The 25,721-nt window shown below is 46.5% G+C and overlaps 1 protein-coding gene across 10 annotated transcripts in view; it reads right to left on the reverse strand.

Moving 5' to 3' along the window:
• The window catches only part of MBNL1 (muscleblind like splicing regulator 1), a 103,969-nt gene extending 83,101 nt beyond the window's left edge, over positions 1–20,868 (reverse strand). For 3 of the 10 annotated variants that reach the window (XM_057421881.1, XM_057421878.1, XM_057421872.1), the window contains exon 1: positions 12,495–12,686. Coding sequence is in view for 1 of the 10 variants with exons in the window: in XM_057421879.1 (XP_057277862.1) it covers positions 12,177–12,185 (9 nt within the window). In the remaining 9 variants the exon portion in view is untranslated. Of the gene's footprint in view, positions 1–12,176; positions 12,300–12,494; positions 12,687–20,572 lie in introns of those variants that run through there. The other 7 variants (XM_057421880.1, XM_057421876.1, XM_057421875.1 and 4 more) reach the window with 5 other exon arrangements.
• Positions 20,869–25,721: the final 4,853 nt, after the last annotated feature.

The raw sequence follows: 25,721 nt of genomic DNA on the forward strand, positions 1-25,721 counted from the left end.
ACTTCCCTTCCTAAAGCAGCTGCCACGTGGCCCTGGCTGCAAAGGGTGGCTTTCTCCTTCCCCAGAAACGGCTGGATAAAGCAGTGGGTAAAAAGACCGTTCCTGTGAGCACCTGATGGATTATGGCATATACATGGTCAGTCTCAACATTATTATTAATTTATTACTAACAGCATTTGCTTCATCCACAAGCTCCTCCACTTCACTGACCTAGCCCAGTCTGGGCACCCCCTCCCACATTTGCCCCTGTCACCAAACTCTAGATTCCAAAGTTCTTGCCCATTCGCATGATGATCGCTTTGTTATGTCAACAGTTCTGAATTAGAAGTCTGGATGCAGTCCACCACATCCTTGCACACGTCAAATTAACTGGCAAGATTAAAACTGAACTTAATTACCAGAAACGGAATAGGCCACTGATGTCATCTGCTCCAAGCCTGTGCAACATCCTGCTCCTGCCTGCCCTGCAGAGAGATGTCCACCACAGCAGGGCCTGCCAGGGCTTCTGCAGCAAAATTCAGTGGGACACCTTACCTCTAACTGCCCTCTGCAAAAATGAGCATGCTCCTAGCAAGGCAAATCAGTTATAATTATGTGCATTGCTTCATCTTGCATCTGACTTGAGGGCAAACAAAAAGGGACATGAATACAGATAATGAGGAACACGTTATACAGAGTTCCGCTTTCGACAGCAAGTCAGACTTTGGGTTTCAATGGCCAGGTCACTTTAGCTCACTAATGGTGAGCTGTGGCAACGCTCTGACAATCACATGCTTCTCTCCAAGGACAAGAAAATTACATGGGAATAGGGCTGCCGATGCGGCAGGGACCGCAGGAGAGCTGCCGACAGCACCAAGCCAGTACCCAGCACTGCAGAGCACACCCCAGCACAGCACCCTCAAGAAAGGCCCAGGGGACCCATGCCTCTGAAATCACCCCAGTCTCCAACAGTGGCAGCCCTGCCACACTGGGGACACCCAGAGCAGTGAGGCAACACTAGCTTAGTGTGAGGACATGACTCCTGTTCACATTAACATGAATCACAAGGCAACGGCAGTGCTGGAAAACTACTCCAGCATCTGTTGCAAGACAGGATATAATGCTGACCGCATTTCAGTTCAAAGCTTTCTGTTTCTCAAAGAATCTCAAATCCAGAATAAAAGAATTTTCTACATTTGAATGAATTCTGGCCTTACATTTAATTTATATTTGTCAGTCATATCCTTCCCAGATAGTAAGAACTTGTATGAAGAAAATAAAATGAATCCAAAATAATTTCATTGTTCATGCAAGAACCTTAGAATGGCCCTCAAGAATCGGGCTAACCCTATGCTCTGTCACCATCTGAGGTATCCAAGATAATTGTTAGGCACTAATGTAAGATCAAAATTATTCTCCAGTACACAGCAAAACTTACCAAGTTTAGGAGATCACTATACATGCAGTGCTCAGTACAGAAACACTTATCGATACAATTAATTTTGCATCATAAAAAAAATCTCACCCAAGCTACATAAACACGTGTCTTCAGATACCAAGAAAAAACTCCAAAGTAGTCACCATTATTAAAACGTAACAAAACTTGAAGGACGGTATTTTAGGAAAGAAGTGAAAAATGTCTTTGAGACCATTTTCTAATCAGCATTTGCTGTAATTTATTGTTATACTTGTTCATTTTGAATTACACTCTTTATACAGCTAACAATAATCATGAAAAACAATCTCCAACGTTCAAACAGCTGCTCCTGCACAAAACCACAGCCAGACGAACCACCATGACTGGAGGAGAATTATGAAGGGATGTCGGAGCAGGGCTGTTCCCAGTGCAGGCTGGCAGCCATGCAGTTAATGGGGATCCTCCTGGCACTGCAGTTTGCTGTATGCAAGTTTTTAAGGGTAGCTTTCCTCCGCTCCTTTACCAAGAGCTGGGTTTGGTGATGAATTTTGCTAACACTCATTTTGTTCATGGATTCCCCAATGTCTGCATGATCCAGCTGGTGCCGCACTGCTTCAGTACATGCTTGCATACAACTTTTCTCTCATTTTTATCCTTTGGCTGTGGGTAATAAGGATGAACTTATGGGAGGATGAAAAAGAGACTTCTGGTTATTTCACTGCCCAGAAGGTCCTTCCAGAAGGTTGTTGTTCATATGGAAGCTGCAATGCCATGACACCTGCAGACAGTGCCTGCAGCTGAGACCCCATCTGCTGCCAGCACAGGGTCCTTGGGCTCTCCTAAGGCCACCAGGAAAAAATGGCTTCAGGGACACCACTGGTGTAACACAAAAAGGCACATGAGATCACCCACAGGCTGCTATCATCTGAGCTTAAAAAACTCATATTTTAAAAACGAAAAAAAAGAGAAAGAGCCAGAAGCAGCCTGGTTGGTGTGGGAGGTGCAGCAAGTGTGGTGGCACCTTCTGCATCACTGCAAACAGTAGCTACAGGGAGTTTCCAGCTTGGCCAGTCCGATCTTTAGAATGGGCCAGGTCATAACAGACTACCTTGCTAAGTTTTTATTTATGGCTGTTGCACATCTATCTGAACTATTTCTGAGGTCACATCTTCCACAGAATAATCAAGGAATGTCTCCAAGGCAGAACAAATGCAGACCCTTCATCACTCTCTTCCATCCATATATTCTGCGTAGCTTCACACTGTAGTAGCTGCTGGATCACTCTTGTTCCATCTACATGCACCTGTAACTCACTACCCCAGCCTGTTCTGCTCATGCCGGGCCAAGGGAGCAACCTTTCCCACTGCTCTAGCAAGACCCTGAACACAAGGCACATGGCCTGGTCTCCCGTACAGTCTCCTGTGGCCTTTTGCTCACTTTGCAAAGTGAGCCTTTCCTATGCTCAACTGGTGCCAAATCAGAGAACACATAAACTTCAAATTCCCACTAATTCTTCTTGCAGAAGAAATGGCCTCCATATGTCCATGAAACATAAAAATGGTTCACTTATCCCAAAAATGTCCACTATGACAGAATAAAAATACCAGTGTTAACACATCAATGGACCACAGCTGTGGACCAAAAGCCTTAGACAATCTTTTAAAAGTATCTAAAGCAGTCAAGGTTAAACCCATCATTAGAGTTACTTAACCATTCTTATTTTCTAAACAATCCCAAATAAAAGCTTGAAGAATTACACTATATGAAAACCCAATACAAAGAAAGGCTCAAGCCCATCTAATGCTGCCACTCACACTGAGAGGTAGCTCTACAGCTTCCCATCTATTTTATTTCTAGAGAAAAGCCACATAAAGGCTTGTGTAATACCTGAAACATTTATCATCATTGCATACCCCCACTATTTTTATCTACTGTCCAGTAACATTTCTCACATGGAAGATTCCTCCCTGTCCTCTACTTGAGTTCTCCTTAATGTGTCCCCTTTTTCATTAATGTACCTGTGTAAGCTACCAAAACTGAACAACACAGTGAATGAACTTTGGAAAAAAGCTCAAAAGATAACTATTTTCCTTGTATTCTCACTCTTGCCTCTAAAAGCTATTTACAAATACCGGATATGAAAGTTTAAAATTCTAGTCTTACACACAAACCATGGAATATTTGGAAAATAGCTTCTGACAGATTTAAGAAAAAGCAATTTTTATGAAAAATGGTGATCAAAACCAGAAAGAAGTTGAAAACAAACCAAATCAACCAACCCAAAGCAGTAATTTTGCCTGTCATGCAGAAAAATGAGTGAAAGAAGTCCAAATTTTTTCATTTTAGTTGCCACCATTAGCAGTATTTAATTAGAAGAATGGAACAGAGTTGTGTTACTTTTCACAAAAAAATCACATAATTGAAGATTTATGTATGGAGTATATTTGCACATAAATACAGAAGCTCAATAAAATGCTAGTAAGCAGCAAGCTTGGTATCTTCCCAGGGACCTTCTTCTAAGCAGTTTGCACAGCTAAGTCCTAGCAGCAAGTACCTGAACTCTCAGAACATTTTTAACCGTTACACATCAAAAAGCTGAAAAGCACATAGCTGCATTATCTGTATCACGGATTCACTACCTTTGATTTTTCACTGCTTGTCAAAGAAGTCTCAAAATCAGTTTAAGTTTTGCCTATGCATTGAGCACTAAAGGATTCCTGTATAAAATTACATATGGAAAAGATTTTACTGAAAACCAGAAGTGATCATACAAAGTCAAGACTGCTTCCCAGGCACTAATAAAGTCTTCCAAATACTGGAAGAAACATTTTTTTGTTCATATTTTAATTTTTTTTTAAGCTTCCAAGAGTTACAGAAAAAAAAATCCAGTTTATTTTTCACAAGTAAATTGTGCTGCGTTTATTGGTATGTGAAGTTGGCAAGACCTTTCCATCCATGGAAACGAGATGGCACAAACAACACCAAAACAGCCAGTGTGAGTTGTGCTGGCGAGCACCGGCCCTCAGGGATCCGTGAGGAAGAGGAAGGGCGGGTGGTTCTGCACAGCCAGCCCCAGCGCAGCCGCCATCCCGCCCGCGCTTCTGTGAGCCAACTTGGCCGATCTCAGAGCACCAGCTCTCAGGCGCCTGCGCGCAAGGAGACACGTATTTTCTATGGTGAATCCAGGACTAATTGCTGCTGCCTTCGGCTTGGCAACCTGCTTGGAAAACCTGACGTATCTGCCTGGTTCAGCGAGCTCCCAGAGCATACACACTCCTCCACCGTGCCTCCAGAGCGCGCGGAGTTTAAAAGCTCAACACCTCAGGTATATCTAGACCCAGTCAACACAGCAAAGTTCATTTTTCTACTACAGCAATTTACTTAAATTTAAAAGTAAAGCTTATCTCCTTGAACACCGTGTAGGTGTCACTGCAGCAGAGATATCAGCACTGCAATGCCAGAGCTAACAGAGTCTCAGAAGCATGCTCCTGTCTGATGTGCCCTGCTGCAGGCCAACCTGGGCAGGCTGCAGCTGCCCACCGTGAGGAGGGGAGGAGTGTGGCACTGAAGGACTACCGAGAGAGGAGTGCCAAGGGCCTTGTGGGACAAGCTGAGGAGCTCTGATCACTCTCCCTTTTTTAGAAAGAAAAAATTCCCATTAACTTCTCTGGAAGCAGGATTGGGCCCAGGGCCCATAAATGCTCTGGGTTCCCAAGCCCTTACTCACTTGCTAGGGAGCCAGCAGGAATGTGCAGAGCCACTGCAAGCAGTGCAGGCAGCAAGGGCTGAGGGCACTTCACTGCTCCCTGCTCCTCCACCCTGCACCACTGGCACCTGCACCCAGTCTCAGCAGAGGAACGAACAATTCTGTGCTTTGTACTCGCCCCATTAAACACTGTACGTGCGCTTCACAAATGCTGTCTCTCCTCTGTGGGTATGTATAAAGGGCAAATGCAGACGCCATCAACTGAGCTTCCCATGCAGGCTCTTCAGCAAACTTGAACTTACAGCCACTCAGGTCAGGACATGTTATTTATCATGCTTTTGACATTTTACTTTTCTCTCCATGCATTACCAACTCCAAGTTCAAACCCAAGGCATATTTTGCCTTGCCATATGATCTGCTACCGTCTCATGACTTACTACGTTATCATCACTAAGCTTAGCAAACGGGGCTGGTAAGTCTATTAATCTTCTGAAACATGAAGTCTGAAACCGCAGAAACAAAACATCTTGCTACAAGATACATAAAATGTGGTATAGTGAGATAAGGGGAAAATTCAGTGCACGCTCTGTTAATTTTTTTCTGTGCCACTGCAAGCAAGACTGATGTACTTCTGTAAGAAACAACTCTGAATGTAACATTACTGGCAAGTATGTAAATGGAAGAAAAAAATAATTCCTTTTACAGCAGCAGCCTCCCTCAGGGGCAGACAGTAAAGTACACTTCCAACAGGGAAACCTGGACTACACAGAAGTGTAAACTGCCACCTGTGAATTCACAGAAAGAACTGATAGAACAAGTCAAACACTGCTGGGCGAGTAATGGAGGGCTATGTGAAAGCTCACTTTCTGAAACAACTAGATGTATTTTAACCTGTCTAGTACTTACTTCTTTTTATAGTGCTGAAATTCATTCCAACTGAGCCACCAATACACAGCTTGTATACTTATGTCCCAAAATATTTTTCTGTTAAAACAAATATTTGGTGTATTTGCCAAAAGCACAAGGTCCTGAGAGCAACACGAGCAGTTGCACGCTTCCTGACAGTGCTCAGATCAGGGCTGGAAGTTGTTTGTCTCCAGGACTTCTTGCCAGCAGTGGCCTGCAGCTCCAGGAGACTGCAGAGCTGCAGAAGGACAGACAGACCAGGGGGCCGAGCTGGCATGCAGCTGTGCGACAGCAGCAGCACGGCCCGTACCCTGCGCTGCATTAATGCTGACTATACACTTGGCTAATGGAAATGATCATCTGCTATGCGAAACTGACGGCCAGTTGCAGTTTACTCAGCCCTGGCTTCCCATGTTTTCATGTGCAAGCAGCAGATTCCACCAAAAATGGACCTGAAGCACACTATTTAGCATCCTAATGACAGAAGTATACTTTTACTTTACAAACTGCTGCTGATATTGCTAACTAATGCATGTAGCAATTATCTCATTGAAAATTCAAGCTGCATCTAATGAGAACCTAAATTAAGCTTTAGTGAGGACAGATTATATCTGTTGCAAACCCTGACATTTTTTCTTTGTAGTACATTAAAAGAGAGTTTCCCAGCTACCTAAAATAAAGATATTGTGACTAAAAATACTCTTTTATAACAATGCAGCAGATGCACATAATTTGAAATGCAGACTATTTCATAGGTTAGTAGCTGGCAGCAAGCAGACATTTTAAAATAATAATTGATCCCAAAGGAAAAGCAATTCTCCCAAGATATAGCTGGGTTTCATCCTGAGGTCAACACGCATCAAACCCTCACAGTCACCAAGGAGCCCGACCTCATGTACACTGGCCTGCACCAGTTGAGTGCTGCTGCTCTCACTCTCCTCTTTCTGCCACTGAAGCTACAGAAGAAACTTTACATTGGCCTGAGAGCAGGAAATTTACTGCTGGTTCTGAATGCACAGAACGGTGTAAAACGACATCTGCCACTGGCTTTAGTCTCCAAGCAAAGCAACGACTAAGACATTCACCCCGCACAAAGTGCTGAAGGTAGAATAGGAAAGGGTGACATCAACTTGAACATCCTTACGAGGAACCATGCTCCACTATAAAAAGCCATATACAAAACCTTCACCTCTTGACTCTTTATATTAAATGTGTATATTTTTTATCTTGTTTCATCACAATTGTAACACAGTTTTAATGGTTCCTTCTCTTTCCTTGTTAATTGCTGGGAACTCTCATTGACACTAATGGGAATTACAATTGTACATATTCACGGCAGAACAGACTCCAAATGTCACCAAGGATAGCAATAAAAAAACATTCACATGTTTATCCTTTCAGTAAATATTTACAGGGTAGTTGGAAGGAAATGTTGTTTACTTTGCTGCATTACTTAGGAAATGAAGTTTACAATATATAATTGTTAATAAAATAAGATAAAAAATAATAATCACAGGCCAACTGCTCTAATCCCTAATGAAGACAAACAGTGGAGACAAGCACATATGCAGGCAAAGGAAAGCCATGGAACCCACTCCAGACCCTATGCGGGGCTGGAAATGGGCCAGATTTGAACATGGGAGTCCCCAGAGAAGCAATCAAACCCATTTAGGTTCCTCACCTTACAGTTGGTAGGTGTATGAAGCACATGAACCAAAATCCTGGTTCTACACATCCGAGCTCTGCTCACACTCCGGCCAATCTCCAAGTCCCCAGCAGCACCTGCACATTCATATGCAGGATTATTCTGCCACCCCTCACAAATAAACAACAGTGCAAAACTGGATTACTTCAGGCAACACCCGATCACTGATATCAGTGTCCTTCCCTGTTCATACTGGAAAACCACCACAAAAACATACAAAATACAATCACAGTAAAATTCCTTCTGGACAGAAGTAGCTGCAGGATTTTTCAGATAAATATTTATAGTTACAGAAGCCATCCTCAGCATGGACAAAAATCATAAAAGCCTGACAACAAAAGAGAACAGAACTTTTCTGCAGTTTTATCTTAATGAGCTGGCCCTTGTTAACAGCAAAATCACCTCTTTGTAGCATCTGCATTTAAAATGTGCATAAGGCAAAGGAAAACACATAGTAAGCCTTTAAAAGGATTGAATAGTTACTGCAAGGCGTCTTTTATAATCCAACACATGTGACTTCCTCAGTGTTAGCGCTGTTAGAAAAATTATGTTCACAGTTTATACAAGTGGTTCCCAAGTAGCAATCATCCTCTGTTCCAGGCATCAAGAGGTGCTAAGGCTCATCCTCCTAATTACAGGCATTCCTGTGCCACTACCACTTCCACACTGAACCTGAAGCAGCAGAATAAAACAAGTACTTAAACGGAATAAAAACAGAGGGGAAAGCGTATATTTTAATCTGAACTGGCCACAAGATCTTCATCTACACCACATGTATAAGAACCTTTACTGTGGCCACATAAGCCATCCTGGACAGTAGGATAAAACCCAAAAACCACACAGCCTTAATGGTCTGTGCTCCTCTGGGCAACCAAAATAACAGCCCTACGGAGCAACACCCGTTGCTCCGACTGCTTAATGTTTGTTTCAGCTGTCTGGTGTGATGCATCACCATCTCTTGCGCCTCAAATTTATCTTCCACGTTTCCAATATACATGAGCTCTAAGTTTAGCGAAGTCAGGTTTGCACCCTGGGGCAGGGATGCAAAACAGTGCAGCTCGGACACTGCAAAGGCCCCAGGACAGGATATTTATCAGTCATCTAAAACCCTCTGGAGGACAGACTGCAGTGAATGACACTACAGGTTTTGTTCAATAGGATCTTCCCTGCTTCTGAACTTATGGAAAGCAGCACTTTCAGTGTTCCTGAGACATGCAAACTGGGCAAGCACCAGAAATCTCCATGCAAAACAGGTTTTCAAAGAAAGCAACAGCAGCACCTGCTACTTTCAAACCGCTCTCGGTGCGCGGTATTTGTCACAGAGGTGTCTAAAAAAGGTTAGTTTATTCAACTCCTGGCCTCACTGTAGGAAGCAGAAAGTAGATAAACTCAGTAATTATTACCTAGCAATAATATGAAATGATAAACAGCATCTGAGACTTAGTGAACAAACAAAGCAGTAGAACTCAACAGGTGGAACAGTGCAAACCAAAAATCAACCATTTTTAAAGCTGAATGTTTGCACTGAAGGCTTGAAGCAGCTTGATTCATATCTATTTATTTCTGATTATACTGTTGAACTTCCCAAAGCAGAATGAACTAACAGTGTTTCCAGTCTGAACTAAAAATCGGCAAAACTCCCCAAAATTTTTATGTATCCATGCCAGCAGCAGGCTGAACGGCCCTTACTGACCACAGCCCAGTGGAGAGCCATTCCTACACCCCAGCCTTCCCAAGGCACCTGTGGAATGGCCGCTGCAATGGCGAGGTACTCAAGGAACCTGAACAGCACTCTACCAAACCCCTACTTGGTGCCTGGTTTAGGATTATCCTTTTGCCATCTCCCCGGTCTCACTGGGATGAACTGGGCTGAAAGCTCTCACGACCACAGTCAGTCAGCAAAGGTGTAACTTCCTGGCCCTGACTGCCCACCGAAAAACCTTTGAGTAAAGTCTATTCTGAATTATGATTATAATTAGTTCCACAATTAGATAATAATATACCAGAGAAGTTTTAAATTAAAATTCTCTGCTTCCACTAATTCAACTGTTTTGGTCATATTCCTGAAGACAGATACTGTCCATTCCTTGTTAACCTACCAGATCTAAAACTCCTTCATGAGGGTGAAGGCCGAGAAGGTGAAGGTCAGGCGCCTGCCTAGGAGAGCCCAGCGGTAGGCAGTTGCTGGATACATCTCAACTGGCAATTTCCCATGTTTGCAATACAGCTTTCAGAAAAGCACAGAGCTCGTGCCTCTGCGGCACGTGGCACAGCTGCGCTTCACAATACTTCTGAGACAACAAGCATAGAGGATTTTGTGGGCAGGTGAAAAGAAATTCACAAAGGAAGGCTGCTCCTGCCACAGGGAACGCTGGCTCTGCGCAGTGAAGGGATATATGGAAACTATATCCTGCATGGTAGCTGAGAGGAGGTTCACAGGATGGTGCTGGCACAGTTTCCTGACTCAAGTGAATTACAGATTGCTCACATAATGCCACAGTTTTGCCCATTGATTCAGCTGCCACATAGCACAGCAAAGCATCCTGTGACCCAGACCCCTGTCTGCCATTCAAAATAAATTTAATCAAACCATGGTATTAAGGAAATGAGATGATAAATATGCCCTGTCACCTTTTCTCTCATACACCAGACTAAGAACACCATTGCCTGTATATCTTTCCTCAGCAGCCTGAGGAAGTAACAACCGCACAATCCAACTGTACAACTGTATTTTCAGGTATCACGCAAACAAGGCAGGCTCCATGACAATCATACATACAACCTACAGGGTATTAAGTTTTCCAAATTTTCTCAAGTCTGGAGACTAGCTGGTTATGAAACTTTGAACATTCAGTCATCACCATTGTTTTTCTACTTAAACATCCTTCATTTCAACTAAGCCTGAAGAATTTCAGTACTGAAGGCCAGCCTTCAAATCCAGGGAAGCCCAGTTCCATTTTACAACACTCTGGGCTACACCTGATCTGACAGAAGCTGAGGAGAGAAGCAACATAGGCCCCACAGAATTTAAATTGCAAAAACACAAGCTGCAACCACAGAACTCAGCTCAAGCATGCACCCAGCACCCCTGTTCCCTCCAGACAGACCATCAGGGTGCTTGGCTGTCTGGAAAACCTCCCAGGCAGCACTGCCATCTCAGTCCACAACGCATGGCAAGCAGAGAGACTCCTGACATTTTGGTTTTCTGAGCTAGTACATCCCAACCTTCCACATCCAGCTGTTCTGTCACCCATTTCAGTGAACCTGGGGATGCCAAGCCTTCAATTTCTTTCTGTCTACTTTCAATTGCCATACTGGCTTATGCCTGCAGGTCTTGCAAGGATCAGTGCCAACACAAGCATCCAGCCCTGGCAGAAGCCTGCCATCCACTGCAGTGTCCAAGTGCCCAACCTTGGGCTCTAACCCTCAAACCTCCCCTGCAGTAGCAGGTACCACCGGTTAATTATGTATTATGCAAATTATTTCCCTGTTGTCACTTTGGAACATACAACCCCTTTTCTGCAGTCCTGAATAAGATACAGCCTGGTTATTTATTCCATTCTATCTGCATGCCTCGCTCCTGCCCGTCAGAGCCCATTACAACTGCTATCATGCAGTTTCACTCTCTCTGCTTGTCACCTGTGCTCTGCTACTGCCATGTTTGGCAGAAAATATTCGCCCCTTAAAAACAAATCACCAAAAGAAGGACTTCTTAAAAGAAGTAACCATGCATTTTTCTCAAATAACTGTTTTGCACAGACAACATTCCTGCATTTTGCTTTTCCACTATACTCGCATCTTAAACTGATCTGTTTGCAGTAAGTAGCTGCAAAACAAAGTTCTGAATTTAAGAACTTTCTCTAAAAAGAACAGATTTCCGCGCAGTTGCTCTAGAAGCTCCCAGAGGACAGGCAGTACGGCCAGCGCGAATCTGACGGGCCATGTGCACCACCGGGGTCGGGGGCCGCCCTTGCCGGCCTCCTCTGCAGAGCAAACCCTTCCTCCGGAGCGGAGACTCGGCACCACACACAGCGGCCTCCCGCGCCCGGCCCCGGACACCCGCCGCGGCCCTCCCGCCGCCGCCCGAGCGCCCGGGAGGCGCCGCTCGCCCGCACCTGCCCCGCACAGCGGCGGGGCGCACCCGGCAGTGCTCCGGACGGGACACGCGTGAAGCGCTTCCCCAGTCGGGCTGCAGCGCCCTGCGCTCGGCCCTCGTCCAAGGAAGGACGCGCGGGCAGGCGCAGCCGCCCTCGAGGAGGGCTCCTGGTCCCCCGGCTGTGGACGTCTCTGCCCCCCCTCCGAGCCCAGCCGAGCCGAACGGGGCGGGCACACCGCTTCTCCAGTGCCACCGCCCGCAACAAGCCGCTGCCCGCGGGGCCCGCCGTAGCCGCCGCGCGGGGCGAGGCCGCCGGGCCGAGGGCAGAAGCGCACCGGGCATCTGCGGCCGCCCCCACCTGACTCACCTCTGGCATGCCCGCGGGGCGGGCGGGCGGCGGCCCGGCCCGGGCTCGGCGGTGGCGGCCGCGAGGGCCCGGCCCAGTCAGGAGCGCATGCTGACACGGCCGCCGGCGCGGCGGGCGGGCGGGAGGCGGCGGCAGCGGTCCGGGCTCCCCGCGCCGGCCCCGGCTTCCGCCACCGCCCCCGCCCCGCCCGGAAGCGCGGCCCCGCGGGCAGCCCCGGGCCCAACACGGGCCCGCTGGGAGACCCCGGCCCGGGTCCGCGGGGGTACTCGGCCCAGCCGCAGCTTGGCCCCGGCCCCTGCCCGGCCCGGTCGCGCTCACCTAATCCAGGCGCAGCCTCCGGGATCCGGGCGACACAAAACTGGGGCCAAGGAGAAAAGCGGAGGCGTCGCGGGCTACCCTCCCCCAGGGACTCGCCTCCTTCATCCTCCCAGCAGCGGAGCGGCCCAGCGCCTCATGAGTCACGGTGCCCGGGTCCCAGCACACGTGCCCGGCCCCGCCGCCGCCTCCGGTTTCGGAGGAAGGGAAAAAAAACCGAGGCAGCAAAACGGGGCGGGGGGGGGGGGGGGGGGGGGGGGGGGGGGGGGGGGGGGGGGGGGGGGGGGGGGGGGGAAGCGGGTGGAAAATGTCTCCGGCAAGCAGCTCGGCCGGCACTGCGCCTTGCTGCCCGGCCCGCTGTGCGAGGCTTTGGCACCAGCGTCTTCCAACTGCGTTATCCATTATACCACTGTTTTTCTAGACATCCCACCCCCCAAGTGCTTTTTCGCTAAGTAGGCAAGGCAGTCTTTACAGAACAGAAAAAAAAGTCTGTACTTCAGTCCTGTTTCCTGCTTTTTCTTCATCTCAGCAAGTAAGGGGTGTTGCAGACCAGTCACTTTGTCCACATGGTCCCAGCATGGTGAGCCTGGAGGCTGCTGGGGTACTCAGGGGGCTGCCCCGGCTGGCATGGTGCACCCCATGGTTGCCTTGGGCACCCCATACACTCTGTGGCCAGAGCAGGTGGCCAGCACCCACTGCAGCAGCCGGGCACTGCTCTGGAGGGGCCCTGTCCCTCCTACAGCAGCACAACCATCCCCAAGGTGATGTCTCTGTTCTGCCAAGTGTCACAGAGTGTCACAGGACTGAGGTGTTGGTCCTGCCATGCCAGAGATGCCAACAGGAGCAGTGCAGGAGCTGCAATAGTCAGACAGTATCAGTGTGCCTCTTGCCAGGATGCTCATGTCTAGGGCCATGTGTGAAGGAAGCTCTACAAAACAATGTGCCACTACCTGAAGGGACAGAAAAAGAGAAGGACGTACACCTAAACGCATGGGTCTAGTCCTATCAGTTTTGGCCTGCCAGGACGTGGGAAGTGGGATGGGACTTCTAGGGACAGTGGTGGAGACAAAATGATGAAAAGAATTGGAAACAACCTCCTGATGCCAAGACTGAAGGAAGCACAGCAATGATAGTCTGAGATTTAAGAACACTATAAAGAGCAGGAAACAATCTTGTCTGTGTATTTCTAGTGGTGAAGATTAGGAGATGGGCTTAAACTGCAGGGAGGGAGGTTCAGGCTGGATTTAAAGGAAAAAAAAAAGGACTGACAGGGGTACTAAATCAAGGTTAGGAACCCGTCTAGAGGAGTGATTCAGGTATACGCCATCCTGCCTGGAGCAAGGGAATGGATTAAGTGACCTTTTGTTCTCCCTCTTCTGGCTCTTTCTTCCACTGACGCTGCTGAGGTTTACACTTTTTGATGTGTACTTCTCTCTTGTACTGTGCAGTCTGTTCCATCCCCAAGGCTCACAATAGACCTCTTACACTGTTAATGCCCTTTTTTTTCCCCCATGAAAGAGTTCCATGCCTTTGAAAATTATGTTTTTCAGTTCTCTATATTTGACCATGTTAATAAAATCAGTGGCAGGATTCTCCAACTTTGTCTTTTGATACCAGGGAAGCAGTCATGTCTTAGCCAAACTCACATCCAAAGCCTACAAACATTTGCAATGAATCTAGCAGACATTTTGCTTAGTTATTACTCTCTTTTTCCTTAAAATTTGAATTTCAATTCTGTTTTCTTCCATAGAGAACAATTCAGAGAACTGCTGCCTTACGGCAACTGCTCCAGCTGTCTCCGTTCCTCCCTGGTCCCCATTACTAAATGTAACCGTAGGCCAGTTAGTCAAGACAAGGAACTCCCTTCTCTGCCATCGGCACAGGCGCTGCTCACCTAGCTCCCGTGAGTCCTGAAGCCCTGCAGTCACCCCGGCGGCAGGCTGGCGGATGACCAACGCTCTCATCTCTCCGCAGGAACAACAGCTACCACAGGGAGTCTCCACTGGTGCTTTAGCCGCTCTTAGATATGGAAACCATTACAAAATGGACATGTCAAATGCTCAGAGCTCCACCTCCATAGAGCTTTCTCCTTGCTTTGGTTGTGAAAATTAAGAACCATTGAATAAATGAGTGTTCACGGAAAAGAAGAGTGGAAGAGTGTGAACCCTATAAGTGAGTCCTGCTAATGGCATAATCTACACTAAAAGGACACAAAATAATGTCTGTAAGGAGGTGATTTTTCTGAAGTCCCACCGCTGTCACACATCGGTCCTTCATTGGCAGGGATTGAAGCATGGGGGCATATATGGCAGGGAAAGAGGCTCAAGGGCTGCTGGCAGGAGCGGGGTTCCGAACACTTCAGAAATCAAAACACAAAAAACTATAGAAGTTTACAAATTTCGTCTGATCTCCCTTCTAGCTTCTGAGGGAACTACCTCAGGCCAGTACATCCAGTCAGCACAGGCACTTCACCAAAGGGGCTGATTTAATGCTTTTGGGTATGTCCTGTGCCTCACATCTCTCTTGCTGCTCACCAACTTTTCTGTGGAAACACCAGATACTCCAGACACCTCTGTCCTTTATGCTCCTGGGTGACCTTAATTCGAATTGTGATACCTCCATTCTTTCCTATTTTCATCATTACTACCGCAGAAGGTTCTCTCAATTGGAAACATACAGTGGCTGCAGCAGCACTTGGGGCTGGGTGCTGTGACAAGCAGCAGTCGTGCAGTGGTGCCCTGTTGCCAGAAAATAAACCCACAGCCTCCCTCCCCCCAAGCAGGCTTCCATTCTCAGACATGGTTTAATTTCATCCACTCTCTGTTCCCACAGACTAGGACTCCCATGTCATGTAGCTTTTTAAACTGTGAGGCTGGTGTTCAAACCCCCATCAACATGAAGAACAGGCTAACAAGGAAAATATGAGGCACAGCAACATCAGAGAAGACAAGGAGAAAAACAAAGGTTTTATCTCCAGTATCAGGAGTATAACTTGTGTTAAACATCTCTATCAACACAGACACCTTGTTCCAACTTTAATTTTAATAGCAAACATTGTGGGGGTTGTAGGTCTGTGAGAACTTTGTCTTTCTATCTTCTCCCTCTTACGCTTGTCTTTTTCTTCCAAATCTTTTAAGTTGTATTTATAATTCTGAGCATCACTTGTTACCATACCCAGTTGTTCCAGAATACTTTTATTTTTATCTTACAAATGAAATCACTACTAAAGTAGCATTTCCACTGCAATTAAATGTTACTTTTATTCATTTATAGATACTGAACTGCTGTTGACTTGTGAAATTTTGATTGCTCAGAATTACATCTGCCGCATCCTTCAATGCATAACAGAATAAGCCAAACCACTGTTGATATTTATTAGGCTTGGGGACTAGAAGAAACCTGCCTTTAAATTTTCCTTTTCCCCTAATCTGTACCCAGGGCTGAACTAAGCAAAGAATTATGTTTTGTGAAATGAGGTTATAACATGCTTTTCCACTTTGAAGAATAATTCATTTTATTTTGGGAGACAAATAATATTACCTGCTCAAGAGATCTGAACTCCAGCTGTTTCCTTATTCAGACATTTTGTTCTATTATACAGTCTGTAATGAATATAATTAACTTCTATTGTGATTATGTGCTCTAATCACACCCTGCAACAGACCATGCAGAACTTCTGAACCTGTAATGAGTATTGGGCTGCCTTGGCCGTCCCCCCTCAGGAGCTGTCTGAGGAGCAGCCTGTGGGGCTGTATGCCTGAGGAAGCAAAGGCACATCACTGACTGTGAGATCTTGCTGATATTTTGTATTTATCTTTGGGGGCTTTTTTACAGAAACTGGAGACTGAAAGGACAGAAAGAAACATTAATTTTTCTTTTGGGAAAATATGCCACGAATTTACACTTGTGTTTCAGAGAAGTCTAATCCTGATTAGTAAAAAATTCACAAAAATTGGTATCCCATTGTATTTTTCTATTTGCTTGACTTCCATGCATTTGCCTGTCGTCACACAAAGCATCAGCAGTACAGATGTACCACTCGGATAACTTCAGCACTGGTTGCACACGCCTTGATAGTCTCTGAGAACAAATACTGTAATGGATCATTTGTTGCTTTTCCTGTTTCTGTTCTATCACAAAGGAATACATGAGGCTACTTCCTCTCTGAATGCTTACATCAGTATGCTGGGCATTTTCAAAGCAGTTGTTCTGGTCACAATGTTTTCTGTACAAACTCCTCACTGCCCAGATTTCTGTTAAATGACTTATATAGGCCGATGTCTGCACAAATGATCTTTTCTATCCACAAAGCTAGCTTTTAAAAAAAAACAACTTGTGTCTAAACTGTGCCTCCTGGGCCTGCCTCGGCAAGAGTGCATGTGTGAGCACCGAGATTCTCACGGCCAGTATGGCAGCTCCCTTCCCAGCTCCCTGCAGCCTTGTTTAAAGCGCCTAGCTCCATAGCTGTCATTTGGTCTCATTGGCAGTTAGGTTTATTTAGTTTCATTTTCCAATCAACCCCATTTTCATGTGACAGCACACAGCAACCTGCCTGCTGGGTTTGGTACATTCTGCCTGTGATGGCAGCAACTCTGCCAGCCTCCGTCTGCCGGCCATGCCTGAACTGCCGCCACCGGGTGTTTCTTCTGGGGCCCTGCTCAAACATGCCCCTCTTTTGACAAGGTCCAGCTCCAGTATGCCTATCGTAAGGTTTGTGCCCTGCTCATCTGGGATGTAATTTCTTATTGTATCCTCTAAAGTGAACATACTCTGTTTCACATAGGTTTATATAGGTTATGGGGATTAAACCCTGAAGCACAGATGCCAAACACAAGCTCTGCAGTAACAAGATGTCCAGGTAGGGCATGGTAGAGGGGAAACTGTAAGGAAATCTCAGGGGGCTCACAGAGTATCATCTGGTAATAATTATAATTACCATCTGGGATACCAAACGAGACAATGGACTAATCTTACAGCAGAGAAAGAGAAAGAAATATATCAGTGTACACTTAGATTCATGTGTCATTCAAGCAAAAAGACATAAATTAGGAGACAAAGGAAAAGAAAATTGTGAACACACAAGGTATTTTGAGAGATATTTTATGTTTTAGAGTTATTATGTGTTATTATAACAGGAGCAAAAAAGAGGAAGTCTCTTGGCTGAGGGAGGCAGCTCTGGTGCAAGTGAAGCAAGAGTCTGACTTCCAAAAATTGTGCAATGGGAGCCTGCCTTTCCCTCCAGAACCCATCCAGAAAGGCTGCAGGGCCAGCACTGACCCAGCCCAGACTGGCAGAAGCTCTGGAGGCACAGCACTGGGACACCAATGTGTCCTCGGTGCCCTGCGTGAGGGTGGCTGTTGGCATCCTTTTCACAGCTATGCCTCAAGCAGAATAGAAGCACTTCCCACTTCATTTCCTACTCCAAAATGATCTGAAGGGAAAAGTTTAAAGGGAAAACTCTGAGTGATAGGTCATGCTGTAACCAGCATGGCATTAGGGACATGAAGTGAAAATAGATTTAAATTTTCTCTTTGTTACTACAAATGTGATAAATACTCTGACAGATTACTTCAGTCTGCAGAACTAAGAAACTTATGTTATGAATGCCTTATGGAGTGTTTCCAGCCCTCCCATAAAGATCTGTTTTGTAAGAGATTCGGTATGTGCAGGAGAAGGTAACCCATGGTGCACAAACCACAGCTACTTTAAGCACCAACTCAGCAAGCATCTTTCAACCGTTACTCCATGAAGGCAGCCCCCCTGGCAGCCTGCTGCCTCCCCACGCAGCCACAGGGTCCCTGCAGAGACCAGGTGCCTAAAGGTAGGCAGGCACTGGTGACTGGAGGTGTGCAGACTGTTGCATACCCAAACAGCAAGGACCAAAGCCCCCAGAGAGGACCAAAGCCTCCAGCTTGGCTTGCACCAGCATTTTACTCCAAACCCCAACTCCTGCTTTGGTAAGACTGTAAATCAAACAGGAATGTTTTGCTAAAGAAAAGCAAAAACTCAACAATTAAGAACCTAATTTAATCCAGAACCTAATTTAGTCCAGAAAAGGTCTCTGGACTACTCTGTGCAGCAGAGGTGAGCGAGCAGCTTGGGTAAAACACCAGCCCTGTCAGGTGCCTGTGCCCCACCATGGTCCCCGACAGTGCTGCATCATGCCTGCAGCCTCCCCTGGGGCACAGCTGCACTGGCCCCCCAACTGTGCATCCCAGAGCAAAGCTTCTCTCCTTAATATTTACAGTAACATAGCACTCCAAGGATAACTGCATGAAGCAATCTGCAGACTCCTTAGCTGTCTGCCCTTGATCCACCCAGTGACAGCAGCAGCACCAGGCTGTGGTGACTGCAGAGCTCCCACCTGGGAGGAGTACAGGGTGCTGCCATACCCCTGTCTGTTCCACAGATAAACAAAAATCACGGTGCAGATACATCTAGCTTTAACTATGTCTTGTGGGTTCATTTTATCGTACCAAATAGCTGTGATACGATAGTCACAAAACAAAACTTGCACTCTGGTTTCTTTTTTCTTTTTTTTTTTTTTTCATTGCCTGTATTAAAAGCAGATGCACAAATTACTTCAAACAGACTAAACACTATTACAATCCTGGAGAAGCTGTTCGCTTCCTTTTGCCCTTATTTGTTCAGCACTCATGAAACTCAACTTCCCCCCAAAAGGCCTGACATTAAATTACAGTCTTGCCAATGGAGAAAGCAATCATTACATCTCTTCTACCACAGCACAGCTTCTGCAGTAACGAACTTCCGCTTCTGCTTCACAGCAACATGGAGGCCATCACTGCCACACTACAGTGCTAGAAGATGCTTTTTTTTATCTGTTTTAATGATATTATCTGCAAGTGCATTTTCGGAAAGATAATGCATGAATTTTAGACTTGGCCTTTCCACTGTATTGTCCTTTTGTTTTAAAACTTGCAACTATGAAGTGATTGTGTTAAAAGTACTAAAATACTGAAAACCTCTACTAGTTTACAAGGATATAAATGAGCAAAACCACACTGCTAATTTCACAGCAAATCATTATTACATATGCTGCATCTTCTGCACTTTCAGTGCCCAGCCAGCAGTGCCAGGGTCTGCTCTCACTTCAGCCTCTCTGGGCAGTGGTGTGGCTTCTCAGTCCAGGCAAGCCCTACCTGCAATCCAGCCTCATATTTAATCTTGGAAAACTGGCAGGTAATTCACCAGCAGCAGTGTATTTCACAGCAGCAAGCCAAGGGTTTACTCTCAGAGGATTAATGTAATTTCAGTTTCTCTAGAGCTTTTCCGATGATAGCTGGGGGGCTGGAGCAGGCTCAGAAGAGGTGCTCTATGACAGGCACCCCCCCGCCTTGCTCACGGCTGGAAGGGACCCTCACACAGGGGGAACAGCACTCTGCCCCTGCTGAGAAATGCACCAGAATTGTGGCATAGCCATGGCTGTGATGCCTCAGCACCAGCGTAGGCCATCCAGCCCTATCTCCACTCCACCAACAGTACAGAAAAAATGGCTAAACCAGCTCCTGGGGCTCTGCTAAGCACAAGAAAATACTTCTTTCAACTTTTCTAGTGCTGTAAGCACCATTGGGAGATTAACTGGCAAAATGATAGTAAAAGCAGAAGAGAAAGACGCACTCATTGGTGCTGCAGCACCTGGCTTCCACATCAGGATTGTCCTGCATGTTTCTGGGTGTGGGTTGGAGCTCCCCCAGGGTCCTGGAGGAGCTCCACACCATGGGGCCCTGCTGCACTCCAGCAAGCGCCACAAAAGTTCCACTTTGAAATCTGCCTGTGACTTTTAATACTCTTTGGAAATGCAGAGGTTTTTTACTCAAACTTTGCGTAATGAAATGTCACATGCAGTGCTCAGTTCTTTAATGTATTATTTAAATCTTCCCCAACTTATCTCAGGATAGCAAGACCTATACACCGAAGTCAGCACGATGAAAGGTAGACATAATAAAACAGTTTCTTTCTGAACAACTTACTGCAACCCGCTAAACACCTGCAGGCTATCGCGCTGTGAATTTGCATGGCCAGCAAGGGCCACAGAGTGGGGTAGAAGGCATAATTCTTACCTGGGGTCCTGCCACGCGGGGTACGTCGCAGCAGGCTGCAGTGCTCTGGCAGCACAGCCACCACTTCCTCCGGTGGCGCGCGGGGCGAATTACAACATGCTTTTTTGCAACGGCAGGACGGTGGCCTAGCAAAGGGGGGAAGTGGTGAAAGGCCAGAAGAATTACGCTTTCCAAACCCTATAGGCCTAAGGATGCAACATAAGCTATTCACAGCGGCACACAGCAGTAACCATGGTGACGGGCTGTGGTTTGCATATATGTTTTCTTAAAGAAGCAAAAATTACTTTCAGATCATAAAAAAACCACAAGAAGTGCTTTTGCACTGCAGCCACATTGCAAGTTGCGGCGTGGCTTGCTGCTGGGGAGGCTCCCGTCTCGGGCACAAACGGATGTTCTGAAATGCACCAGTTGAAGACATCTCTGCTGCAACCCGTTAATCTGCCCATGGGCATCTGGCAGGGGGAAGGCCTCAGGCTGCCTGACAAGGCCCTCACTCACAGTCCCTGGAAGTGGGGCAGCGATTGGGGCGGCGTCCCTGGGGCTCCCTTCCTGCTGTGAGCCACAGATAATAGCTGCCTGGCCGGCCCTCACTTTGGCACACAGCACGGCTGGTCTTACCAGCCAGAAACATTTAGACACATTTTTGTTATTTCTGCTGTGGCCACTGCCATGTCTGGGCTTCCTGTGCAAGTAACAGCCCTTCCACCCAACACCCTGCAGAGCAAGAGCTTGCCGCATGCTGCAAAGCTTGCTAAAAACCTCCCTTGCTTAACCCAGGGAGAGAAACACTGTCCCCCTGCTCAGCTTCACCAGCCACTGCCAGCCTTCATAAAGCAGCAGAGCAGCTCTGAGCCTGGGCAGCGCCCCAGCAGGGGCTGGCTGTCAGCAGTGGGTACAGCACAGGGCAGAGGTGGCGCATGGGTGGCAGCTGGGGAGCAGCCACATGGGCACTGCTGCAGAGGAAACCTGGCTGGCTTCCGCTCCACTTGTTCAACCCACTCTCTGCACATAGTGCAAGAGGGCTGTGCACTTGCAGGGCACGATGCACAAGACCTAAGCTTGCAAAGCAACCTGTTTCTTGGAGCTGCATCCCTGAACTGCCCATGCTCCCAGGGTGTTCTGGAGGTGCAACCTGCAGGTAAAAGCAGCCTTGAAACCACGGCAAAGAAATATTGCAGTCAACACCAGCAGGAATTATAGTCAGTATTTCTTGCTATTTCTTTCCACTCCTCTACCACTGCGGTACTGTCCAGGCACAAAGGTTCACCATCTCATCTGACAGGATGTTGCATGAGTTAACAACACAGTTTGGCAAGAGCTGTACAGCCCATCTCATGGCATGTACCGGCTAACCCAAACCTGGTGTGCTGTTAGAGCAGCACACAGCCCCAGCCAACCCATCTACCCAGCCTTAGCACGGGCAGCAAAGGTGACTGCACTGAGGACTGGGAAAGAAGACGTCTTCATCTGCACAGCTTCCTCACCAAGGCCGCTGCAAGGGCTGCCCTTCAGTGAAACAGAGTTTCTCCAAGACCTGCTCATTTATATTGGCATGACTGGAGCCCAGATGGGGTGGGAAGGCAGAAGCCAGCAGGGACAGGCTGGACTGGCACTCAGCGATGGCCTCTCCCAGTTGCTGTACAGCCCTGCAAGATGGGGAAAGAAGTCACACCAGTACTGGGCCTCCCTTCTGTAACCGCTGTAAACTTCTGCACTGTGGGCTGGCTGGAGGGAAGGCTTCTTACCACAGGAGCAGTGGGGCATGCCAATCCTCACGTCTCTCCCTCAGCAGTTGCCCCCAAGGTTCCCTTTGTCTGAAGGATGTCTGGATGTCTTTGTCTGAAGCAGCTCTTGCTGCTGGCTTGACTCTTTCAAAGACCAGAGCACTGCAGACAGCATCTGTCACAGATCTGCTTCCAGGAAATAACAGAATACGTGGAATGCTTAGCATAATGTATTTACTTTAGTATGCTTCCATTTGTTTAGCAGGTGGAAGGACTTAACTAATAATTTAATTAATAACTTAACTTCATCCTACAGGATGAAGCACCAAAAGCTTCTTTAGGGAGCAGGATGCTCCAAGCTTAATACTTCTGCACCTTACATCACAACATGATTCACCTTTGTACCTGGAAAATAGATTATTTACAAACCAGGCTTTTTTGCCTGTTAAAAGCCCAAACAGGAACTAATAACACAATGCACCTCCACACAGACAACACTGGGAAATTTTTTTTAGTGACTCAGAGAGAGGTGTTTTGCAGGGCAGCTGTGGCTCAATGGTGCGTTTCAGAAGTGACATCCTCCAGTGCTGCACCCAAGTGCTCTTGGACTCCTCTCCTGGCCAGCACAGGGCAGGGCACGCAAGAGAGGCTGTTGTTCTGTTAGAAAGTGATTTAACCAGGTTGGCAAAACCTTTTGTATGGACACTGTTTAGTCACATTAGGATTGTTTAAGATGAGGCATAAGATTGAATGAGATCAGATACTGCTGCCCTAGCCATCCATGTGTGAGTCCTTAATCCACAGCAGGTGCAGTGGAGAACACATTCTAAGTGTTAGTTGCTCTTTAATATATAGTATATTAAAATGCATTAACTAGTTAAGAAAATTCATGCTACAGATGTCCACTAAGCAGTGAATATTTAAATAATGTATTTATACAGCTACTGCTTGTACATGCCCACAAACTGCAATCATCTTCCTGGGTTTTATAATGAAAAAGATTAAATACATTTACACTGCATAAGCTGTATTTTCTTTTTTTAAATGGCCAGTGTAGAATATGCAAGCAGCTGAACACAACTGCAGGAACACAGCTGACAGGAGGAGGCAGGGAGAGAGAAGGAGGTGAGGGGAGAAACACTATCTGCCCCACACATGGTAGCCCTGGGGAGAGAAACCATTCCTATATGCTGACCCACTGGGCTACTCACAACACACATCTTGGTGTTAGAAAGCTGCAACTTGGAGTGTGCCAGTCTCCCATGTCCTTCAGGGCAATGTGAGGCGTCAGGCGCTGCTTTTCACATGACAGTGCTATCTGCTGCACATCATTATGGAGTGAGGGCTCTCACCTCACACATGAAAGCGGCATGTTCCACCAGGACACAGCGGGTACTGCGCAGGGCATTGTGCATGTGCATAGAGCTCATATGCCAGCACTCATGAACACAGTGGGGTTTGACGGCAGCACTAGAAGGCAGCGTGTGCAATCTCAATGCGCTATTTACCAGCAAAGTGCTTCTCACAAGATAAAAGCCTCAAATATTATTGCTTTGTAACTGGTCTTGAGCTGCCAGGCGCAGGTAAGCAGTTGGGAGAGTTGAAATTGGCCTGGTGTGCCGGAATGAGTTTATGAATTTTTTCAGCACCATAAGGCTTTTTAAAATCTTGGTTTTCTTCTCTTCAGAAGTATTGCAGTTACTCCAAATCTACTTGGACCATGTGGCATAAGAGCACACTTTGTGTTATTGCATGTTCTGGGAGGCACAGGATAAACTTCCTTTTTGCCAATTTCAAGAGTAAAGTCTTTCCCTTCTGGGGTTTGCATCATTAGTTTAATCAACTGATGTAATTAACATAGTAAACAGAGCAGGAAAAATGGAGTTGCCTTCTTTAGCAAAAAGTACTTCCCTCTTTTTGGTAACCAACAGCCTTTCCTAAATGGAAAGCCAGATCAATGTTCAAATGTAAAGCCAGATCCAGAATATTGCAGAGATCCAAATCAGGAAACTTGATTGTAATTGCTAATAAATAACAAAATACACATAAATTGCAGAATATAAATAAGCTAATTTGATTTTACTAAGATTTTGGAACAGCCTTCTAAGCAATAGCCTAGAATTTGGCACAAATTTTTTCAAGGATGTGGACACCACTTTTCCCATCCACAGGCCTTTTTACAGGCAAAGCACAGGCATGCTGATCATTTCCCTGAGCTTTTTAGAGGTTCAGCAGCCTGGTCAGAGTAAAACCTCCAATGAAGGTGAAAGATACTTGTAGAAATTTCAGCCACAGAGACACAACAGATAAAATTTTCCATGGGTGTCAGGCACCTGTGCAGAAGTCCAGCATACCCTCGAGGCCTCTACCAGAATGGAGGCATCTCCATAGAGGGGCCCTGTTCTGGTCTGAAAAAATCACAGCTAAAATGACAAAGAGATTTTTTTGCCTTTGTTGTACAGTTCTTGCACTGCTGGACATAGCATGTTAGCAAACATCACCCCTTCCTGGCCCTTCAGGAAATTCACTTTAATGTGATGCTAATACATGGGCTTAAAAAAATGCTTAGAGCAGGGCCAGATATGCAGTGTCAGATATGCAGTGCCAGATATGCAGCAGGGGAAGTCTTCACGCTCTGATGAATCAGTAAAACTGCTTGTTAATTACTGATTAAAGATGAACTTGTTGGCACATTTTTGCTCAGACTGTCGCTTGCTTTGCTGTGTTTCTCTTGCATCAAGCTGAAGTGTCATCAACACCAGACTGTTTAGGGAGCTTTATGGTGGTAGGTCAGATGACAGCACTTTCTGCCTATTTTTTTCATTTTTTATTAATACTACTCAGAAATAGTTGCCCAAAGTCTGAGGCCTTTTTTAGGCCTTACTCTACAGACACTGAAATAGTAAGTTCCTTTGGAAGGGCTTTCTTCTCTCTTGAGCCTAAATTACCTCCAGTGGGGGCTTGCTGGGAAGAAGGCAGCCGGAGACTGAGCACAGGGTCACTGTCTGCCTCTTGCCTCCGTGCTGGAGCAATATCTTTGCTGCTTGACAGCTCATCGACGCCTTCTGCATGTTCCCTGGCTGAAGTCATAGCCCTGCATGTGACTTGTTGCTGTGGAGATGCCTGTATCACAAACACAGGAACATAATGCCAGAGAGCAAAACAGTACCGAAAAGCAGAAGAGCTGAGGAAAATACTTTCTTTCCCTGCAAATGTCATTAGCAATTGCTAACCTTGTGGAGGAAGGAGCTTCAGAAAGGACTGTGAATGCGTCTGTTCCCAGGCTGCAGTGGGGCCAAATGGGCCACCCCGACATCAGATGTCCACGCTCAGGGCTCATGCCATGTGGCAGCAGAAAGGCCACTGTTATATCAGAGTCTGCCTCTGGGGTTTGCTGTGACTTGGGCTTTAGATTCAAAAACGTG

The sequence above is a fragment of the Pezoporus wallicus genome, unplaced genomic scaffold, assembly GCF_028554395.1.
Source record: "Pezoporus wallicus isolate ANWC-B61680 ecotype Strahan unplaced genomic scaffold, APGP_CSIRO_Pwel_v1 scaffold_7402, whole genome shotgun sequence".
In the NCBI taxonomy this organism is placed as follows: Eukaryota; Metazoa; Chordata; class Aves; order Psittaciformes; family Psittacidae; genus Pezoporus; species Pezoporus wallicus.